This window comes from Mizuhopecten yessoensis, unplaced genomic scaffold, assembly GCF_002113885.1.
Source record: "Mizuhopecten yessoensis strain PY_sf001 unplaced genomic scaffold, ASM211388v2 scaffold9371, whole genome shotgun sequence".
NCBI lineage: Eukaryota > Metazoa > Mollusca > Bivalvia > Pectinida > Pectinidae > Mizuhopecten > Mizuhopecten yessoensis.
In genome coordinates, this window is record NW_018408014.1 from 119,015 (window position 1) to 138,561 (window position 19,547).

General features: G+C 34.8%; 1 protein-coding gene across 2 annotated transcripts; it reads left to right on the forward strand.

Moving 5' to 3' along the window:
* The first annotated feature begins 1,438 nt into the window (after window positions 1-1,438).
* Window positions 1,439-14,070, forward strand: LOC110457920 (zinc finger protein 534-like). Of its 2 annotated transcripts, none has more exons than XM_021509383.1 (10): window positions 1,439-1,524; window positions 2,589-2,681; window positions 3,605-3,780; window positions 5,052-5,320; window positions 5,830-6,022; window positions 6,494-6,762; window positions 6,916-7,186; window positions 8,260-8,645; window positions 8,918-9,244; window positions 10,904-14,070. In XM_021509383.1, exons 1-10 carry the CDS (start codon window positions 1,517-1,519, stop codon window positions 11,534-11,536), a joined length of 2,625 nt encoding a protein of 874 aa, XP_021365058.1. In that variant the 5' UTR covers window positions 1,439-1,516; the 3' UTR covers window positions 11,537-14,070. The 2 variants fall into 2 exon arrangements, with proteins under 2 accessions (XP_021365058.1, XP_021365060.1); XM_021509385.1 differs by having other exon boundaries at window positions 6,494-6,735.
* The last annotated feature ends 5,477 nt before the right edge of the window (window positions 14,071-19,547 follow it).

A 19,547-nucleotide genomic window follows, 5' to 3' on the forward strand; every position in this document is an offset into this window, starting at 1 on the left:
TTATGTATATGCTAATTGTATTCATTGTATTAAATTGTATGTGTACTGTAAAGCGCTTTAGAGTGGCTTATGCTAGCTAGATAGGGCGCTATATCAAATGCTGTATATTTATTTATTTTATCCAATTTCTTTGTTTTATTTTTAAAACCCAAACTGAGGGTGAGACATTCAAGAATATCACCACCAGATGTATATATGGTTCAAACCAATTGTTAATCTTGGAGACAATTGGATATCAACTATGGTTGCTATGGACGCAACATCTTGGTTCTATTTTGAACTCAAATCTTATTGAACTGTTTTTGCTAAAACTTGCCAAATGACAAATGATAAATCAATGTAGTGCATATGGTTCTAACGGGTTTTTTTGTGTTTGTTTTGGATCTGATTTTAAACCCGATATTGCCAGCCGCCGTGATTGCCTTCTTGAACATTCTGTTTTTAACTTTAAACTCCAATTCTACCGAGCGGAATTTCCAAAATCTTGTTGGAAATGATCGGAGCATGTCTTTTGATAGCGGACAACCTTGGTTATCTACATTATCTGGCTAGTTTAAAATTTTGTTGGCCACAATAACGCTATTTCGAAAAACTTTTATTTTAATTTTAAGATTTGTTTTTTTTAAGCGAATCCAAATATGGCCGCCAATGCCGCCATCTTGGAAGTCGTATTTTAAACTAGCTTTTATTACATTCTACTAAAAACAATTTTGCCGAATCTTAAAAGAAATTATCAGTGCGTTGTTCTGGGTATAATAAGGTAAATTACTCCGATGCTGATTTGAAATCTGACATATGACCCAAAGGCAAAATATTGAATACTAATTTTTTTTTATTGAAGACAGCTGAAAAGTAATATGTTTTTACTATTAATTTATGTACTTTAAAAACGAGACTTTGCTTAATCAAGCACTAAAGTCAAAAGATTAATGAAGTATTTTGTTTCCTAAACTTGTGTAAAGTTTGATGACAATGTAACATATACATGAATATTGTATGTCACTGTATTTTGAAAGTTTGAGTCTTAATTCAGTATTAGTTTTGTGCAACATATAGAAAATTAGTAATTCTATCAAATATTTACCCTCCCCTGCTCCGCACACACATTTTTTTTATTGTTAAATGAACAATTGGACAATTTGATTTAATCGGTCAAACGAATACGGACCTCTTGTTCCCTGTCGGTATGTATGATTTTAGTACAACGCCCTGGGTGCGCCGGTGTACAGTGAATAAAAGGCATATAAATGTATCCACTTGATTGTATTTTTTCTTAATTCCGAATAGCTGTATTAAATATTGTAATTATCGATTCAATTAAAGCATTATATTATAAGAAAATCATTCTGTATTTTAGCTACACATTATATTGTACAACTACATAATGACAACATTTTACCGGGATAATAATAAATCTGGTTATAAATTCCGTCGACACCGTAAAGATGGCTGACCATCGTCAGTAAGTAAGGGAGAAAAAACGACACAGAAATTTATTTCACTACGTTGAGAAAGGATGGCGTCGTAAGTGAAACGAGATTGAATTGGATTATTTTTTATGAGAATAACCATTTTTTGCTGCATATACTATATTTTGAAGTTAATAAACACGCACACAGCTACATACGTACACTGCCTGGATTCTCAAACAAACACCCTCATGATCCTGCAAACATGAAAATAAAGCAATGACATTTCCAAACATGTTAATAAGATAAGATAAATTTGTATTTAAAGTCGGTGGGCATTTTAAAAACTCTCATATAAAGTCCATATCAATGAAATGAGGAATTGTCAAAATGCATGTCAAGCCTGCTGATTGTAGGGCATTTCAGTAGGTGAGCTCTCCTCCTTTTAATCACAGACTGCGATACCACTCTATTTCCCTGCTTTTATATACAAGTTAGTATGGCCTTTCTATAAATTATTTTAATATTTAAAGCTTCAAAAATGATTTTAAAAAGATCACTGGGATAAGTAGTGCAAATGAATGAGCTGTCACAAGATATTTGGTAAAACTAAGCACTTGTGATTTAATCTTTTAATAATTATTACCTGGATCATTTTCCAATTTTTTGTTTATGCATGCAAAGTGGTCTTTTAGCTTCCAGTTGACCTAATTTTATAAAGCTATTCTGTTTGTGATAAAACTTAAAGGTGAAAGTATCACTCAAATATCGCCACCCATATCATGTACATATTCTCTAAAGTTCATTTTTGTTATATAGTTCAACTTTTTTTTTATAATGAAACTTTTCTATATAGTGTTCGTCACAGAATATTATGATGTACCGAATATTACAAAATGGCTGTGCTACAATAAATGCATGTCGTGGAGGTCATTACTCCCATGACATAAGAGGCCAGTGGTTGGTTATTTTTTCATAATAAATATTTAATTATGTTCACTACGACCGCGCCAGAAGTATCTTGCAGTGTTAAAACATTTACACTGTAATTTTGTTGGAGTAGGAGGTAATTTGTAGGTTGACCTTTGCATGTGTAGGTGACTTGGTAGGTAAGTGTGCAATGTATGTATTTTACCTGTCGCAAGCTATTGTTTCCAAGTATCAATGGTTTGTTTGCAGGTCTACCAATGCTACTGACCCGGTGCAAGAAAAAAATCCTGTTGGCATGGTTACCCTTCCAATAGTGGACACAGAAAATGTTTCCTGGACTAGGTAAATGTACATTTCTTGTAAATCGATATATAAGGATATAAACCAGCATCAATTATGGCTGTTACATAGCAACATGCATGCTACTATGTTTTCTTATTCTTATGGAGCTATTCAAAGTCATCCTTCTATGTGAGCTTATTCATAGTAAAATTGATTTTCCAATGCAGTTTAATTAATCAAACATACATGCTGTTTCAAGTATAATGGTAGATGTATGATATCATATAAATATGACATTCATTAGCAGGTGACAATGGGTTTTTGAGGGTTGACAATATTCACTGTCATCTGCTAATGAATGTCATATCTATTTTGTTACACCAAAATCTTTGTAGCTCAGAAACGTCAGCAAACCTCGATAATGACATCTTGTTTGTTGATAGTCTGCTGTTAACAATCACTATCACACCGGCGCTTGATAAAATTGGTTGTTGCCGTCAAACGTTCTTGTGACCATCATGGTGGATAAACGAAGCGATGAACGCACATTTTTCGCGCATGTGATATTTTTCACTGTCTCATGGCAATATCACCTGCGCCCCTTAAAACCAATGTATTTTCGGAGGGTGACAGAGATTTTTGTTTAATTTTCTCCCAACCAATCAAATAGCTAGAAATTTACTTGAGGTGTAACAAAGTAATATAGTAGATAAAACACAAAGACATGATACTTTTTACATTTTCTGTGAAGAACAGTTGAGTTTTGAAAAGCTGATGTTGTGTTTCGTCCATGTGCGACCAGTACAAGATCCTTCAAAATAGTTTTGATTTTTTTTTTCTTGTTTTGATTGTGTTGTGAAAATTGGACATTGAAATTGCATCAATGAGAACTCACCAGAATTACTTGAATTTAAACAAATATTCAAATAAATCTCAATTTGATCTTTAATTAACATGCAGAAATTCATTTACCATGTAATAAGGTTACTGGACCAGCCAGGAATAACTTTCCAGTCGATCCCTGTCCTAGACCTAAATGGCCAGCCGATCACAGTGAATGTCAACACCATTGACAATCACATACAAGTGTCAGCATCTGGTATCACAAGACTGGCTTCCAGTGATGTTACTGTCACGCACACAGAGGGACAAAACTCAGGTAATGATTGGCAGTCAACTTGCTTCTACGTATTTAAGATGGGACAATATAAATGGTATGTCTGGCTAACCCAACAGCTTTCAGTTGAGTTGTTCCACTATCCAGCAGAGTTTGAAGGGGATGACAGACCGATAACCAGAGTCTATGTGAAAGAAAACATTTTACGCATAATTGCTGTAAACCATAGAAAGCTACTTAGTGAAATGAAAGGTTTTGAAGTTGGCAATTTTATAAAACAAACATAATTTGGAAATTAATATTTGTTTGGGTATTTTGTAAAAAAATAAAAAATAATAATTGTGTGTTACAATTTGGTAATCTGAAATTTTAATAGGTCCATAAAACTTCTTGTGTCACTGTAATACACAGTATCCAGTCAGTGTCTTTGGAAACAATTCTGGGGGTTTTCCTACACAAAACTGTGCCTATAATGCAGCCATTTCCGTATACAACCATGCACTCTTAGCTGGGAACAGTGCCTGGATGAACAAAACTGAACTTCAAAAAGTGGCAATGTAGACGACTATAGGAAAGTCTGATTATAATTTATAATTAATAATCTAATCAGTCTATCGTGTAGCTAAGGTGTTTGGGGGTATTGATATTCTCAGAACACCTGAGGGAAGAGTTCCTATTTCCCACTTACCTACATAATAAAATAATAAATGTGGTGAAAATCAACACTGCTGATATGAATACGTCTTTAGATATAGTAGATTTTCCAGACAACAAGCAAATTAAACAGGGACATATTTGGAAATTACCGAAAAAATATGGTTTATCAATGGTGTACTTGAAAATTAAAGTAGTATTTAAAAGCTTTAAAGAACAAATTTGTTTTTCAAAATTTCTTTGAGATGGTGTCAGTTGCTGACTGTTTTTGTGGTAGAGACCCAGCTTTTGCTGATCAAAATGACAATTTAATGGCATAACCTATCACAGGAAAAGGATGTCATCTATAAGAATGTCGGCCAATAAGTTACTAAAAAGAATTCACACAAGTTTCCAAAGTCAGCTTCCAGAAAACTGTAGTTCCAAAACTGATGGTCATTAGGTGTGTCTATATGGGATATGCTTATCTTGTGTGGAGATCTGTTGTGTGACACATGTATTTTGTTTGTGTAGAGGTAAGAGAAAGATACCATGTATAGAGAGTTATCTCCCTTTGTCAGCATGTGACATCTTTGAATCAATATTGAATCACAAAGAGAATTTCACCTGTATACCTAACACCATCGCTTCTATCAGCATGAATTTTATTTCTCTATCAGATGTGATGACCAAGAGCGGTAGTCAGGGTAACAGCTACTCTGTGCCTAGTAGCCATCTGTCCTCAGTATTTAGTGAGGGTATGCAAGTGAGTATTGTTTCCACTCAGGATGGCCTTCCCTCGTCCTCCTGTATGCTGGAATTGATGGATGACTCTTATCAACCTGGCAACGAGACAACATTCACAAATGTCGAGGAGGCCAGCATTTTACCTAAGGAGCATCTGCAACAACCTGGTGGCACAGGGTTGCCTAAAACAAGTTCGGAAGAGGTAAACACATTTAAGGAGCAGTGTATATGAGAGACACGCTCGGCTGCAGAAGAGGAATTATAAGCATATTCCTTTCATCAACCCATTCCCTTGCAAAGTCAGACTTTGAGATGATGCCTTCCCTGACCGGCTTTTGCAAATATTCTTATTTATAGAATCGAACACTTCAAAATGTGTGTCTTATATTATAGTTTACTAGTCATATTTCATTAGTTTACTATTCATATTTTATTAAGGTCATCAGTTATGCAAACTTACATCAGTTAAGTGTGAAGACATTGTGTATTATTGGGGTTTATATATTTGATGAAATTTTACATGCTGTACTTAAAATTTTAAGAAATGATGTGATGTTATCAGTTTTTGTTTATCAAACACATATAGTATGAAAATAATCAGACTGACCTAGTTTTCTGATTGCAAATTTCCTTTATGAAAATTATTTTTTTAATCAGTGAAAAATGCTAGACACAACAACATTAAGTATTTTCTATTTCCTTCAATTTCAGATATTTTCAAACATCCAAGCTTTTCTGTCTGACTCAATTCTCAATGCCATTCTCAGCATAAAGTCCACATTTTTGGATGACCTCCAGAGTCGTAACAGCCTTATCTGGCACAGAGAAGTCAACGCCTGGTGTGTGTCCGGCAAACTGTCAGAGCTCCTAGGCCTACAGTGTAAACTCCTAAACCTGCTCAAAGGTTACATATTACAGATATTTTCATTTAAGCTTTAATCCTGAGCTGCTTTCAGATGTGTAGACCATCAGAAAGCAGTTCAATGAATATACCGGTAATTGTCATTTTTTGAATATGTAATGTCATGTATAAATTGGAATATATAATTTTGTCTTTGAAAACAGCATTTTGTTCAGATAAAAAAAATGAAATAAATATTGTATTATTAGATTATCAACAACCTAAGAGAAATCTTAATTCAATATGTTTAGAAAAAATATGAACATATCAAAGCTCAAGTTCAGATATGTTTTTCATAAGTACATGGTAGCATGCATGAAAACCTAAATATTTACATGATCAGGAATGGATTGTCACGCAAGCAACAGGTAGAATATGAGAATGCTGTTCTTTTCTCTGTGTATACATTTTTTGAATGGCTCTAAGAGAAATGACATTTTTATGCACACTGTTTACCATAATGTCTGTTCATAGGAAGCAGAAAACATGGTGGTGGTGGAGACGAAGAGACGTGTACAACCAGTGACAAATGTGTACAGACTGAACCCACCAGTGCCTCGGACTTCTCTGCCATGTGTGACATCCTGGTCCCCACTGTATCTGCATATGGGCGGGGCATCAGGCAACCCGCAAGGTTTAATCAGTACAGTTTTGTGGCAGAGGCTGATGACAGCCAGGAGGAGGAGCGACCAAAGAGATCACGCAGAAAGAGGAAGGTATTGCAGCTCTTCAAACATATAATGGTACATACAGAATCATAATGTCAATCTGAATTGATTTCTCATTTTCATGTTTGACCTGAAATTGTAACGATGGCTATAATTGTATTGTAAATTTATATGACTTCTTGAGGGTGTTGTTTTTACATCAGAAAGCATGATTTTCTTGTTTTGCAGACTGAAAATGGACAAATTTCAGACAGTAAAGCACCCCAGTCTGTAACAAATTCACAATCGGCTACAGTAGAGAAGGTCAACTACTTCCTGTCTGGCAGTGATAGTAATGCCAACCAACAACCAGATGAGGGGAATAGAGAGTATAGTGGAAATCAAGGGGAAGCAGACAAGCATGGCCATGTGGCAGAATACACAGGGAGTGAAAACCAACAGCCAACAGATCAGAGAGAGGCTTCAAATGAGGACAGCACAGACTACACAGAGTACACTGGTAGGAATTAATGCAACATACAAGGGTCGAGCAAGGTGATAGTGTATACCAGGAAAAATTCGCTGAGTTTAACCTTCAGCCACTTAATTTCGTCCCCCATAATGAGGGTGAATTTATCATAAGAATGAACATAAGTAAACAACATATTAAACATAGCGATCAAATGTTAAGGGCAAAATAAACACTGGGCGAATACAGATTTTACAGCGTAGGGCAAAAGTTTGACAAAACGAAAGTTCCCCTGTATACAGTATTTAAATTTGAGCCTTGACTGGCCATGAGAGCTAAATCATTCCCAACAATTAGATGTATAGACTGTGGTCGAACTCTTGTCGCTAGGGGCAACTAACAATTGTGTGGGACTTTTAGAATATATTTTTGGAATGGATGTTTGGCTGATTCATTTAGTTTGTATAATGTATTAGTTGTGTGCATCCATACTAAACACATGTTTGCATCTGAAATCAAAATAAAAACCAGGCGAGGTACCTTTCTATTACCAATGTATTGTAGCAACTTTTTAAAAAAGCTGTTAGCGTCAGATTTTTTTTGCTGAGTTATAAATAGGAAATTATGCAACAGGTATGGAGGAGACTAGATAAAGCTTTGTTATATACTGAAGTGTTGGAAATTGCTTCTGTATACCTAAATATATGAAACCAAATTAAACAATTCTTTTACTATAATGAATAATTTTACTATAATTGAATAATTCATTCATCTATTTTACCCCCAAATATATATCTCTTAGATTATTAATACTAGAAGCAGATAATGTATTGTTATTACAAGTATATACTCTGTATGGATGGCCTGGTTTCCCTATACTTTACATAAGGTTGGAATAGCCAGCTCTTCAATGCAAGAGTTTCAAGTTATCTACTTTGGTTTGCTCAAGATTATTGCATTATGGAATTAGAACCAGCCCATGTTTGTACATTTATGTCACCAACAAGATTGTGTGTTTGATAATAGAAGATCATCTAGTCTTTAATTAGTCAATTAAATGATGAAAAGTTTATGACATAAATGTAATACATTCCTTCCGAAATTGCATGACATTTTTTTTACAGATACGACAAGGATTCCAAAGAAAAAGACCAGGAAAGACTATGAAAATTTAGCTCCTTTTAAATATTTTTGCAAGATTTGTTCATTTAAGTCCAAGCGAGAAAGTCACTTTGCAAAGCATATGAAACTTCATACAAGCAACACTGAGATGTTTGAATGTAAACAGTGTGATTTTAAGACCATTCGCAGCAGTACACTTAAGTGCCATGAGGTTTGTCATAGTAAATCTCTCTACAACTGCGATCACTGCAAATACCGCTCAACCAGCTCTGTCCTCCTCAGCAAGCATATCAAGGTCAAACACCAGCCTTCAGCCTCCGACAAAGGTCGTCATCCCAGAAACCTACTGTACCTACGCTGTCAGCACTGTTCCTTCAAAACCATCAAAGTGAGGATTTCGTAATCTTTATAGAGATCTGTGCATTCATGTTAAACAACCGATGTGACAATGATAAATTAAGGGTTTTGAGAAATCTTATTCAGTTTATCTGTTTTAATAGTAACTTGGTCAGTGTCATAAATTAATGACACATCTCAATTTGATATTTTTTCACTGCCTTCAATAAGATGATAATAATGTGAAATGTAACTTGTAATAGTTAAGTAAAACATATTGTTTCCTTATATTAAGATATGATGTGTTTAATATTTATTTTTCAGGCACAAAAATTTGCCCTGCATTTAAAAAGTCACGGTGCAACAACACTAATATCTGAGGAGACCGCTAAGCTGTTACAGAAAGTGGAGGAGACGTCCACTGTTGAACTGCAGTGTAATGATTGTAACTACAAAACCATGCGCAAGGAACACTTGGCACGTCACAGAAACAATGTACACTCTGACCTTCGACCCTTTCTTTGTGACCTTTGTGGTTGTTCATTCAAGCGTGCAGATACCCTGACAGCACATAAGGTCACTCATATTGACAAGAAGTACCGTGTGTATCAGTACAAGTGTAAGGAGTGTGAAAAAGACTTCAGGTCACGGGTGAGTCAACAATCCTCCTCCAACAATATGTACAGCAAAACCTTGTTATACTGCCACCATTTGAACGTTCAGATTTTGGAGTTATAAATGGGTTTAGTGATGTATTGAGCAAGAGCTATAAACTAATTGTTAAGAAAACAGAAAAAGGGAATTTGAAAATTTATTGACAGGAATTGAGTTGGCAAGTAAAATGAAGGCCATTGTATCAAGGTTTTTAATGTCTATCTTATGAATTTTAAAGCCAACTTATAATAATATATATAAGAGATTATTTTCACTTATCGTAATTCGTTAAAACATTGATGATATACGCAATCGAGTAAATAAACAGTATCTCATGATCCACATATCCATTTAACTGTGTATAGGTAGTAAGTATATATGCAAGACTACACACTTGTGTTTTTCTAACGAGTCAGAAAGAACAAGTTTATTGCGCAGACGAATATATTCACGAGTGCGCGGATCACACAAGTGAATATATACGTCCGCGCAATAAATGAGTGCTTTCCTATTCATTAGAAAAACACATATACTATTCGTTATAGAACCAAAACCTTAACCAATTAACCTTATTTTTATGAACCAAGCAGCTTTAAGACAAACAGGGCTACCATCAACAGGTATGTGTTGTGACTTATGAGTCCCACATAATCAGTATTTGCCATACCAGCATAGTATCTTACAATATTAAATCTGAGAATGTGTGATCTACAATTTTGAATATAAAACTATTGATAGTTGTAATTTGGTAATGTTTTAACTTTTAAGTTAAATATCCAGCCCATCTCGACTGTGAGGTCAAGAGTGTTGAACATCCCGTGTTGAAGGACAGATTGTCAAAATAAGGTTTTAATGTTAGTTACCAGGTAGTAAGTTGTATATTATTAAAGGCCCATCAATACAGGAGAGGTCATTAGGGCCCAAAAAAGGTAAATAAATGATGTTTTGCCAAAGGAAACAAATGAAAAAGTAAAACAAATGTCATCTTGAAAAGAAACAGTGGATTTGGTTTGTTACATCTTTTTGAACAGACCAACAGTCTTCAGGTAATTTAGAATTTTAAAAAGACACCTAGACTGTTTTCGTTTAAATCGTTGAACCAGTCGGACTACAGTTGTTTGTTTATAAAATAAGGTGGGACGTAGTAATCTGATGCTGCTTTCAGGCGAGCCTTGACAAAGCCTTGCAAGGCCTGCATAAACATTGGCAGGTCCGCCAGGATTTATACTTAAAATTGTTATATTTAAAAGCGAACAAAACCAGTTGTTCCGCATAAACGAACAGGTCCTACTGTTTCAAAAAGAGATAAGAGACTTGTAATGTTCTTAAAAACAATCTCGTGTTTGCTGAAGTTAATTGCAGTGTAATAACAAGTGTTTTACTGCAAATGGTTCGTGACAATATGCTAAGCATTGAGGCTGGTCTTCATACTTCAATAAATAAAAATGGGTAATGTATCAAATCTTTCTGTAAAGTAAAAAAACCAAAAGACAGTTTGAAAGGTACAGTACTCTCAGGAAGTCACCTCTGTTTCTTTAAAATGTAAAACGTAAATGATCATGAGTCCTTAAAAGGGTTGGATTGCAAATCACTTTCTGCAGGTAGCATTGTTGTTAAATATGTAAATTGATATGTTTGCGTATGTGCTTGTTGTAGGCTCATCTGTCAGAACACATGGCCATGCACTCCAGTTTGAGGATGTATTTATGTGACATTTGTGGTGTTGGCTTCAAGCGTAAGTCATGTCAACAGAAACACATGAAGTCCATTCATTTGAATCCACGTTCCTTCCAGTGTAGAGATTGCAACAAGAGCTTCAACACGAAGTACGCCCTTCTGCGCCACACCCGAACACATGACACTGCACTGCCTAATCAGATACACACGGAGGATCAGGTCTCACTCCAACAGATTCAGATCACTCATACCTTCCAGTGTTCAGAGTGTGAGAAAACGTTCCACACTAAATACACGTTATTGAGACATATGCAGACCCATGATCCGACCATACAGATTCCCGAGGACCAAGAACAGGAGTCATTACCTCAAATTGAGGCACAGATCGCTACATTTGAGACACTAGATGAACAAGCCTTAGACAGCCAGGCATTGGATGGTCAGGCACAGGAACTGAGCGTCCAGGACATCATCACGGGGGGTCAAGTTCTGGAGGAGTATGACCAGAACAATTTGAATAGCAATGAGACAGCCATGGCTACAATTTATCTCACCAACCCACTGCCTCTCAATTTATCACCAGTATTATCTGAGCAGGGCACATATAAGTAGGACATACCTGTGTATCCATCTAGTTAACCTTTCAAATTTTTCATGGGGAAGAAATCCTTGTTAAGTTTGTCAGAAAGAACGTTACTTTTGTGACTTTCGGTAGAAACGATTTTATTTTGGTGTTCTGATGCAGAGACTTTGACCTATCAATGTATACATGCATGTAGTGTAAATAGATTCCTTATTTACAGTAACTTATTAGTAACTGCATGGTTACTAAAGTGTAAATAGATTCCTTATTTACAGTAACTTATTAGTAATTGCATGGTTACTAAGATCCAGCTACATGTAGTTCGACGACCCTAGTATCCTACACATAATGGAAATGGAAAAGAAGCATTCAATCCAAAAAAAGTGTTAATTGCCTCAGAGACATTAAATTTTGTTTATCATTCATATGAGCAATAAAGAGTCAATTTTGTTGATATATCTCAGAAATATGCATGTGCATTGATGAATATATTATAAACTACAGGGAAAAAAACAGCATGAAAAGTTATCTACTGTATGATTTCTTTCATATTTACTGTACCACTGCCATATAAAAAATAATACAGATGAAATTATAAAAAATAATACAGATGAAATTATAAAAAATAATGCAGATGAAATTATAAAAAAATAGTGACGTAAAAAATCAACAGCAGTGTCCTGAGTTGTAAAATGAAATGGGCTAAATCAGACCTCCTCTCATTATCCAAAACAAAATGAAGGGTAGGTTACTGCATGTACTTAATAACTACAGTGGGATTCGATTCTCAAGTGTTACAGGTGCTGTGGGACTGGGGTCCATCACATCCAAATGTACCATATGGAATTTTGATGCATTAAAGACAAGATAAGATTTCTTAAGTATTTCATTACTAGCATAAATATCCTTAATTTGTCCCACATCTTAAGATAACTATTTATTACATAATGTACTTATTGCTTTAATTGCTTGTGATATGTTGATATTATTTGAGTACCATCTGTGCATAATGTTGTATTTGCACTAATTGTGTTCGCCTGTAAGGCTGATGAAGTATTGTATTTATAAAAATTCTTACCCAGGTATATAATGTTTTCAGGGAGTTTAATCTGCCTGTTCATATTATGAGATCCAATCTACATAATAAAAATACACTTGGCACCATTGATTATTGTTTATTTACGGCTACAGAAGATTGTCAGTAATTAGGAATCTTGCCCTGTTTAGCTGTGAAGTAAACTGTTTCTCTCATTTTTGAACACGTATGACGGACCTCTCCAAGTCTAGTGTAAGAAAGGAAGTGTAGAAATTGTTATCTAACACCCTTTTTCATGTGCATGACATTGCAATGGGATTACACTGATGTGACGTCACAAATTAGGAACATTGCAAAACTTGGATGTGGAAATTGTGAAGTCTTTTCAAGGTTTCTGAGCTAATTCTTGTGATTGGAACGAGAGCTAAATACTCTTTTTTATAACTGCAGGATAGAGAAATGCCACTATTAAAATTTTAAGATTGATGCAAAAACATCGGCAAGCCTGTGTTTTTTTTTACCAAATTTGGAAGCCTTTAGGTTGGAATTTCCCTATGCTTTACCCCTGGGCATGAAAAAGTCTTATAGTACGTACTAGTGTATAGTTACTATTGAAGTTTGTATGTCTTACAGCTAGGGACAGCTAAGATCACAGGTGATAAATAGTGAAAGTTGTGGCCTTGCCCTGTTGCAATGCTTTTTAAAAAATAGCACAATCCAATTTTGTTTTTCAAATTATGTTAAATCTGGGACAACGTTAACGCGTTTTTATAATTTGTTTCAAGCTTCATTAAAGTTCTTCTAAGTCAACGATCAATTTTGTTTTTATATGGAGTGTAAGCAATGTGCTAAACCATATTTTCATATTGTATTGGCCAAAAACAGCTTAATTGGACTTTGTTAAACTTTTTGGACAAGTTTGCATGTGCCGTGTTGGATTGGTCACCACCATCAATACGCTGTTGACTATTTCACGTTGTCTGGTCATCTCTTCTTTTGAAATGTACAACATGTTAGGGTACCCTAAAACCTGGTTATATTGCCATCAATTGTTTAAAAAAAATATTGGCATTATAAAGGGGTTTGGCAATAAATTGAGGGAAAGGTATTGAGGAATTCTCAAGAAAACATAATTAAGGGATCTGAAAATAATTTTGCGGTAAGCGAGGTGGCAAATGCAATGACTGGTATTATATCAAGGTTTTACTGTACATGTGTTTCTATTAATATTTGCTTTCTTACAACATATATCACCACTAGGTGAGGTATGCTGTTCTCCAGCTTGTGTATCATTACAGACAGTCAATATGATAATGACTACAGAAAGTGTACCCTATTGCAATGTAACGGGAAGCTATTAAACAGGAACGGTATTTATTTTAGAAGGTTGGTTATTTTCCACTTAAGACTTTTTGCACTTGTGAGGTCACTTTCTCATTTGTAGGTAAACAAAATTTGTCAAATCCTTAACTAACATTGTAATACGACTGTGGAGTGTGGGATTAAACCGTCAAAGGTAAAATCTTGTTTTTGAGAAAATGTTTGTTCGTTATATGTATTTAGCTGTAACTCCGTAAACGTTACTATCAAGTCATCACTTTTTGCAGTGTGACCAGGATAGCTTCATCGCCCAAGGGCCAAGTGAGCTTCTGGCATGGTGCGGCTTCCGTCGTCCGTCCATAGTCCGTCCGGCGTCAACTTTTTACTTTTAAACAACTTCTTCTCGGTAATCAAAAGGCCTAGGGTGATGATATTTGACCAGAAGCATGCTTGGATGAAGGGCTACCAAGTTTGTTCAAATAAATGACCTTCATCAATTTTCAAGGTCACAGGGGTCAAATATACAAAAATCTTTAATCAACTTCTTCTGAATAACCAAGAGACCTTGGATGATGATATTTGGCCAGTAACATGCTGGGATGAAGGGCTACCAAGTTTGTTCAAATAAATGACCTTGCCTTATATTCAAGGTCACAGGGGTCAAATATGTTTAAAACCTTTCAGCAACTTCTCAATAACCAAGAGACATAGGATGATAATATTTGGCCAGTAACATGCTGGGATGAAGGGCTACCAAGTTTGTTCAAAAAAATGACCTTGACTTATATTAAAGGTTATAAAGGGCAAATATGTTTAAAACATTTAAAAAACTTCTTCTGAACAACCAATAGGCCTAGGGTGATGATATTTGGCTAGTAGCATGCTGGTATGAAGAGCTACAAAGTTTGTTAAAATGAATGACCTTCATCTTTTTTCAAGGTCACATGGGTCAAATATGTTCTTAACCGTTAAACAACTTCTTCTGAATAACCAAGAGGCCTAGTATAATGCCAGTAACATGCTGGGATGAAGGACTACCAAATTTGTTCAAATGAATGACCTTGACATATATATTCAAGGTCACAGGGGTCAAATATGTTTAAAACCATTGAATGACTTCTTCTTAATAAGCAAAAGGCCAAGAGTGATGATATTTGGCCATTAACATGCTGGGATGAAGGACTACCAAGTGAATGACCTTCACCCATATTCAAGGTCACAGTGGTCAATATATGTTTAAATCTTTAAATGATTTGTTCTGTATAACCAAAAGGTCCAGGGTAATGATATTTTTCCAGAAGCATGCTGGGTTGGAATACTATAAACTCTGTTCAACCTAATGTCCTTGTTCGACATTCAAGGTCACGGCGTCATATGTTTAAATCTTTTAATAGGTTCTTATGAATCAAACACTGATATTCTGCCTGTAGCTGTATTTTAGTCCACTTTTAAAATTACAATTGTGAGATTAATACCAGGTGAGCGATGCAGGCTCATTGGGCCCCTTGTTTCCACAAAAAAAGTAAAGATTGTTTTGTGTGATACAGACAGATAAATCGCAACCCGTGTTACAAGATTTTGACGTTAAGGAGCAAAACGTTCATGTCACTAATGATCTAAGAGGAGAGGAGGCGAATGAAAGAATAAATATGAAATGAATCTAAAGTTGTAAATGGGAAACATAGCTATTGTACCTTGTAGGTATGTTCATTTATTGTCGATTATTGTTACTTGAGGATTTCATTGTGTTTCTGGTCTTCACGTTTAGGTGAACACTGCTGAAATCAGAAAGGTGAGCTGGCCCATTAATCATACTATCAGCGCTGGTACATGTATGTGTAAGTGGTCCTATATATGTTACGTTGTTTACATGTTTGAAAGTATAATGTTTAATTGGATTTGCAACAACCTCGTTGGTCAGAATTGTATGGAAGGCCATTCAATTGGACCAGCATGAATGGACATTCAATTGTCAGCAAACTTTCAACGTGCAATATCTAACCAACCTCTGATTAAACGGATTGTTATACTTTACAAAAAGAACAAAAGTGAAAAGCACCAGCAATATTTTATTTCCACGAACTTGTAACATCAATATGTAAATTTGTTCTTAATTATCATTCGATGATTAATTACAATGTTATGATAATGCTCTTTTGGATTACTTCTTGTTCTTAATTGACATAAAGAGATTACATCACGATGCAACCACAGTGGAAAGGTAAAATACCCCCTGAAATAAATGTCAGCAAATATAAATTGCTTATTTTGACAATACAAAACAATAGCGACTACCCCTGCAAATACATGGCATTTTAGCGTAACTGCTCTCAGTAAATATAATTGAGAAATTTAGTAAATAAAAAAACAAACGTTTATAGATATTCACGTTTTGAGGATTCTTGTGTGAAGCAATGCAAAACACCCTTAACTGACATAAGCGCAAGTGCAAAACAATCTGAATAACATATATTTTTAGGTCTGTTGTTAGTTCATCAATAGATCATTATGTAAATAACAATGAACAAAATCGTCAAGATGAGAAAACAATACGTTTCCATATGCTGGGGAATGGGAAAATCCGGTCTCGAGTTTCTTCTCATGTTGTTCTCAAGTCGTTGTCAACTTCTTCTCATACTGACAACCAATGATAATGAATTTATCATACTACCGGTAAGTGCCGCTTATCGACGACTAATACGATATAGATGGTCGTGTATGTTGGCGGTGTCAATAATGATACAACGGTGCTCCAAATCGCACCTTTTAGATACAAATAATGATGAGCAATATCTAGAATGTATGCAATATCAAGCAAGGCTTCACGGTAGCCAGTAAATGGTTAATAGAGTTTGACTAGTTTCAATGGTAAAACGGTAACAAACGAACGTAAGTAAAATTTAAGCATTTTGCGTGTTATGTTGCTGTTCGTAAGTAATATAAGCATGCATGTTTCATATATACCTTAACATTAATGGGGAAAACACTTTTTTCAAATTAAACCTTTAAAGACCATTACGTTAATATATTAAATTAAACTTTCATCTCGCGCTTGTCACCGAGGTTGGATATTGTTCTTGTGTATAAACGCTACAGTATATTATGTTTCTATAGTACTTTTGCAGTGAACAATCACATAGCTTGCAATTCACTACTGGACGATAACAAAATGATTTTACTTTTCCATATTCATTTATTATATCACTAATTATGAAGAATTTTTATGGCGACAAGAATAAGTATAATAGAAGAGAATAATAATGATCAAGAATTTTTTTTTTCCTTAATTTAATGTGTGCACCACAGTGGTCTTAAAAACTATTTACAAAATGACATACTACTTACGTTTTCTGTTGTCATATAAATGATCCCAAGAACTAGATATTTCTATGGTGTTACAAACTGTATATTGTCATTATTTCAATCTAAACTCAAAATTTCACTTATTACATATGTACATCATTAAGACTTCATGATATTTTGGCTAATCATCATAAAATAGAATCATACTAGTTATATATATATATATCAACAAACGGAAATAAATGTTTACAACAAGTGCATTATATTTACAAATACATTGTATTGAAATATATGTTAGGTTTTATAATGTTAACCCGACCACAATCCATGTGGCAGAAAGGCCTAGCGGTAGATCTTACATATTTATTATTTTATTCTATATATTTATATGTATTATGTGTTAAACTCCATTTGAAAGGAGATACATGTTATTGTTATGTATTATATACGTAGCTGCTGGAAAAGGATATCCGGCACCTGGTATGTCACAGGTAAAATAAATCAGATAAGTCTTGTTTGAATTTAAATTAACAGGGAAACGGAGGTGTTCACTGTGTCATGGAAATGGCGTGAGAGTGTTCCTTGGCGCGGAGTCTGAGCTGGGCGAGACTTGACGCTCTCATCTCACCATTGTTGGCGGCCATGTTGTACTGATAAGCGTCACATGCTAGAGAGTTTCCTGAATTACAAAACGTAAAAAGGACATAAACATTGAAGTTCCACTTGCAGTAATTTTGCCTTACTTATAAAATCATATACTGGTTGAAATGACACCATTATGCATGCAGTATTGTGTTTAGATATATGGCGCCAGTTAAAGTACTACTTCATAATGTACAAGTACAAAATCGCCAAGAAATGTTTAAGTAATTACGCTTTGTTAATTGACTGGAGAATAGCATGTTAATTCTTCTTTCAGTCATCGAGCATTTGCGAATCAGGTTACAAAAGGTTAAGGGCGTTTCCGTTTGTAGTCACTAGCATTGTTTGTATGCGTATCTATTGTTTAATAATTCAATCGGTAATAAAAGTACATGGTGATCATAAAAATTAAGAAGCGTATAACAATGTAATAAATAGGTTAAAACTCCCATTATAACCCATTGTTGAAAATATCGACGTTGTTTATTATATTGATAATTCAACACGAAGATTTGTGATTTTGACTGACATATGACAGTACGGCATGTGTTGACCAATACTCAATACTATTAAATCAAAGTACGCATTTCCATAATAGTAAACAAAATTGCTCTTAAATCCTAAGAAAGATAATGAATCTTTAAGCTTAAAAAAGACATCTCATTTATTTGATTGAGTCATGTCTATTAAGTTACAAGATATTTAAAAAAGAATAGTTATCTCATACAATTTTAAGAGATATATGTTTAAAGATATCTTTAATTCATTTAGATATACAATGTAGTTTTAATTAAGTTTGAAATAGCTATTACATTAAAAGTTATCTCTTTTTTATTGAAAGAGAGCCAATGCTTTTGCTAAAATATTCTGGTTATCAAAAATTAGATAACTTGCCATATAAAAATCAAATATTCTACAAAGAGACAAAAATACCTGCATTTGGACTTTGTCGCCTGTCATATCGAAATCCGCCAGCTATGTAAGGTGCCATCTGATTGGACAGGGCGTTCCCAAAGGACTTCTGCCAATCGTTCAGGTTGCTATGAAAATACATGCCAGAAAGCGGCATGGAAGACAGGGGAGCGACGTTTGGTAGGGTCGGATTAGTTCCAGTCGGCATAGAGGGTGGACGGTTGGTCCTTCGGAAGGTACCCAAACCTACAAGAGAATAGTTAGTGATCGATTAGGAACAACAAGAATTTTATTGAACTATCGTGCTGCTTCTTCCAACTGCTGGAAGAGGGAATATCAAATACAGTATGCAGAATCAAACGATAAATTTGTTAACACTTATAATGTTCATGCATGATATGTTGAGGGAAAATTGGATAAACGTTTTTATTCTGAAAAACATACAATGTAATGAGGTTCTGAGGGCTAGTACACTCATTGTTTCCTTTATTCCTTTATCTATCTTTCATGTTCGCATTGAATTTCGACGTTGTGACATATTGTTTCGCTATTTTACTTTACCAAAATCATCGCTAGTTACGTGATTAGTATGGCTATTACACCTACATTATTACCGATCTCCAGCTTATTTAACAACGTGAAGATAACATCCTTGAATTATATACCTTTGCCATTACAAAGGCCCTTACCTGGGGAAATTTGATCTTTGTCGGCCATCCGTTGGTGTTTTCTCCATTTTGCTCGCCGATTTTGGAACCACACCTGTCGGAGTGAAACGAAATATGATATATCATTTGGCTTTTAAATGATATAATGAATCAAGCCGC

Bases quoted from the DNA above. Each gene is read 5' to 3' on its own strand.
- LOC110457920 (XM_021509383.1), top strand. The intron at 5,321-5,829 runs GTAAACACATTT...CTTCAATTTCAG, and splicing joins CTAAAACAAGTTCGGAAGAG to ATATTTTCAAACATCCAAGC. The intron at 8,646-8,917 runs GTGAGGATTTCG...TTTATTTTTCAG, and splicing joins GTTCCTTCAAAACCATCAAA to GCACAAAAATTTGCCCTGCA.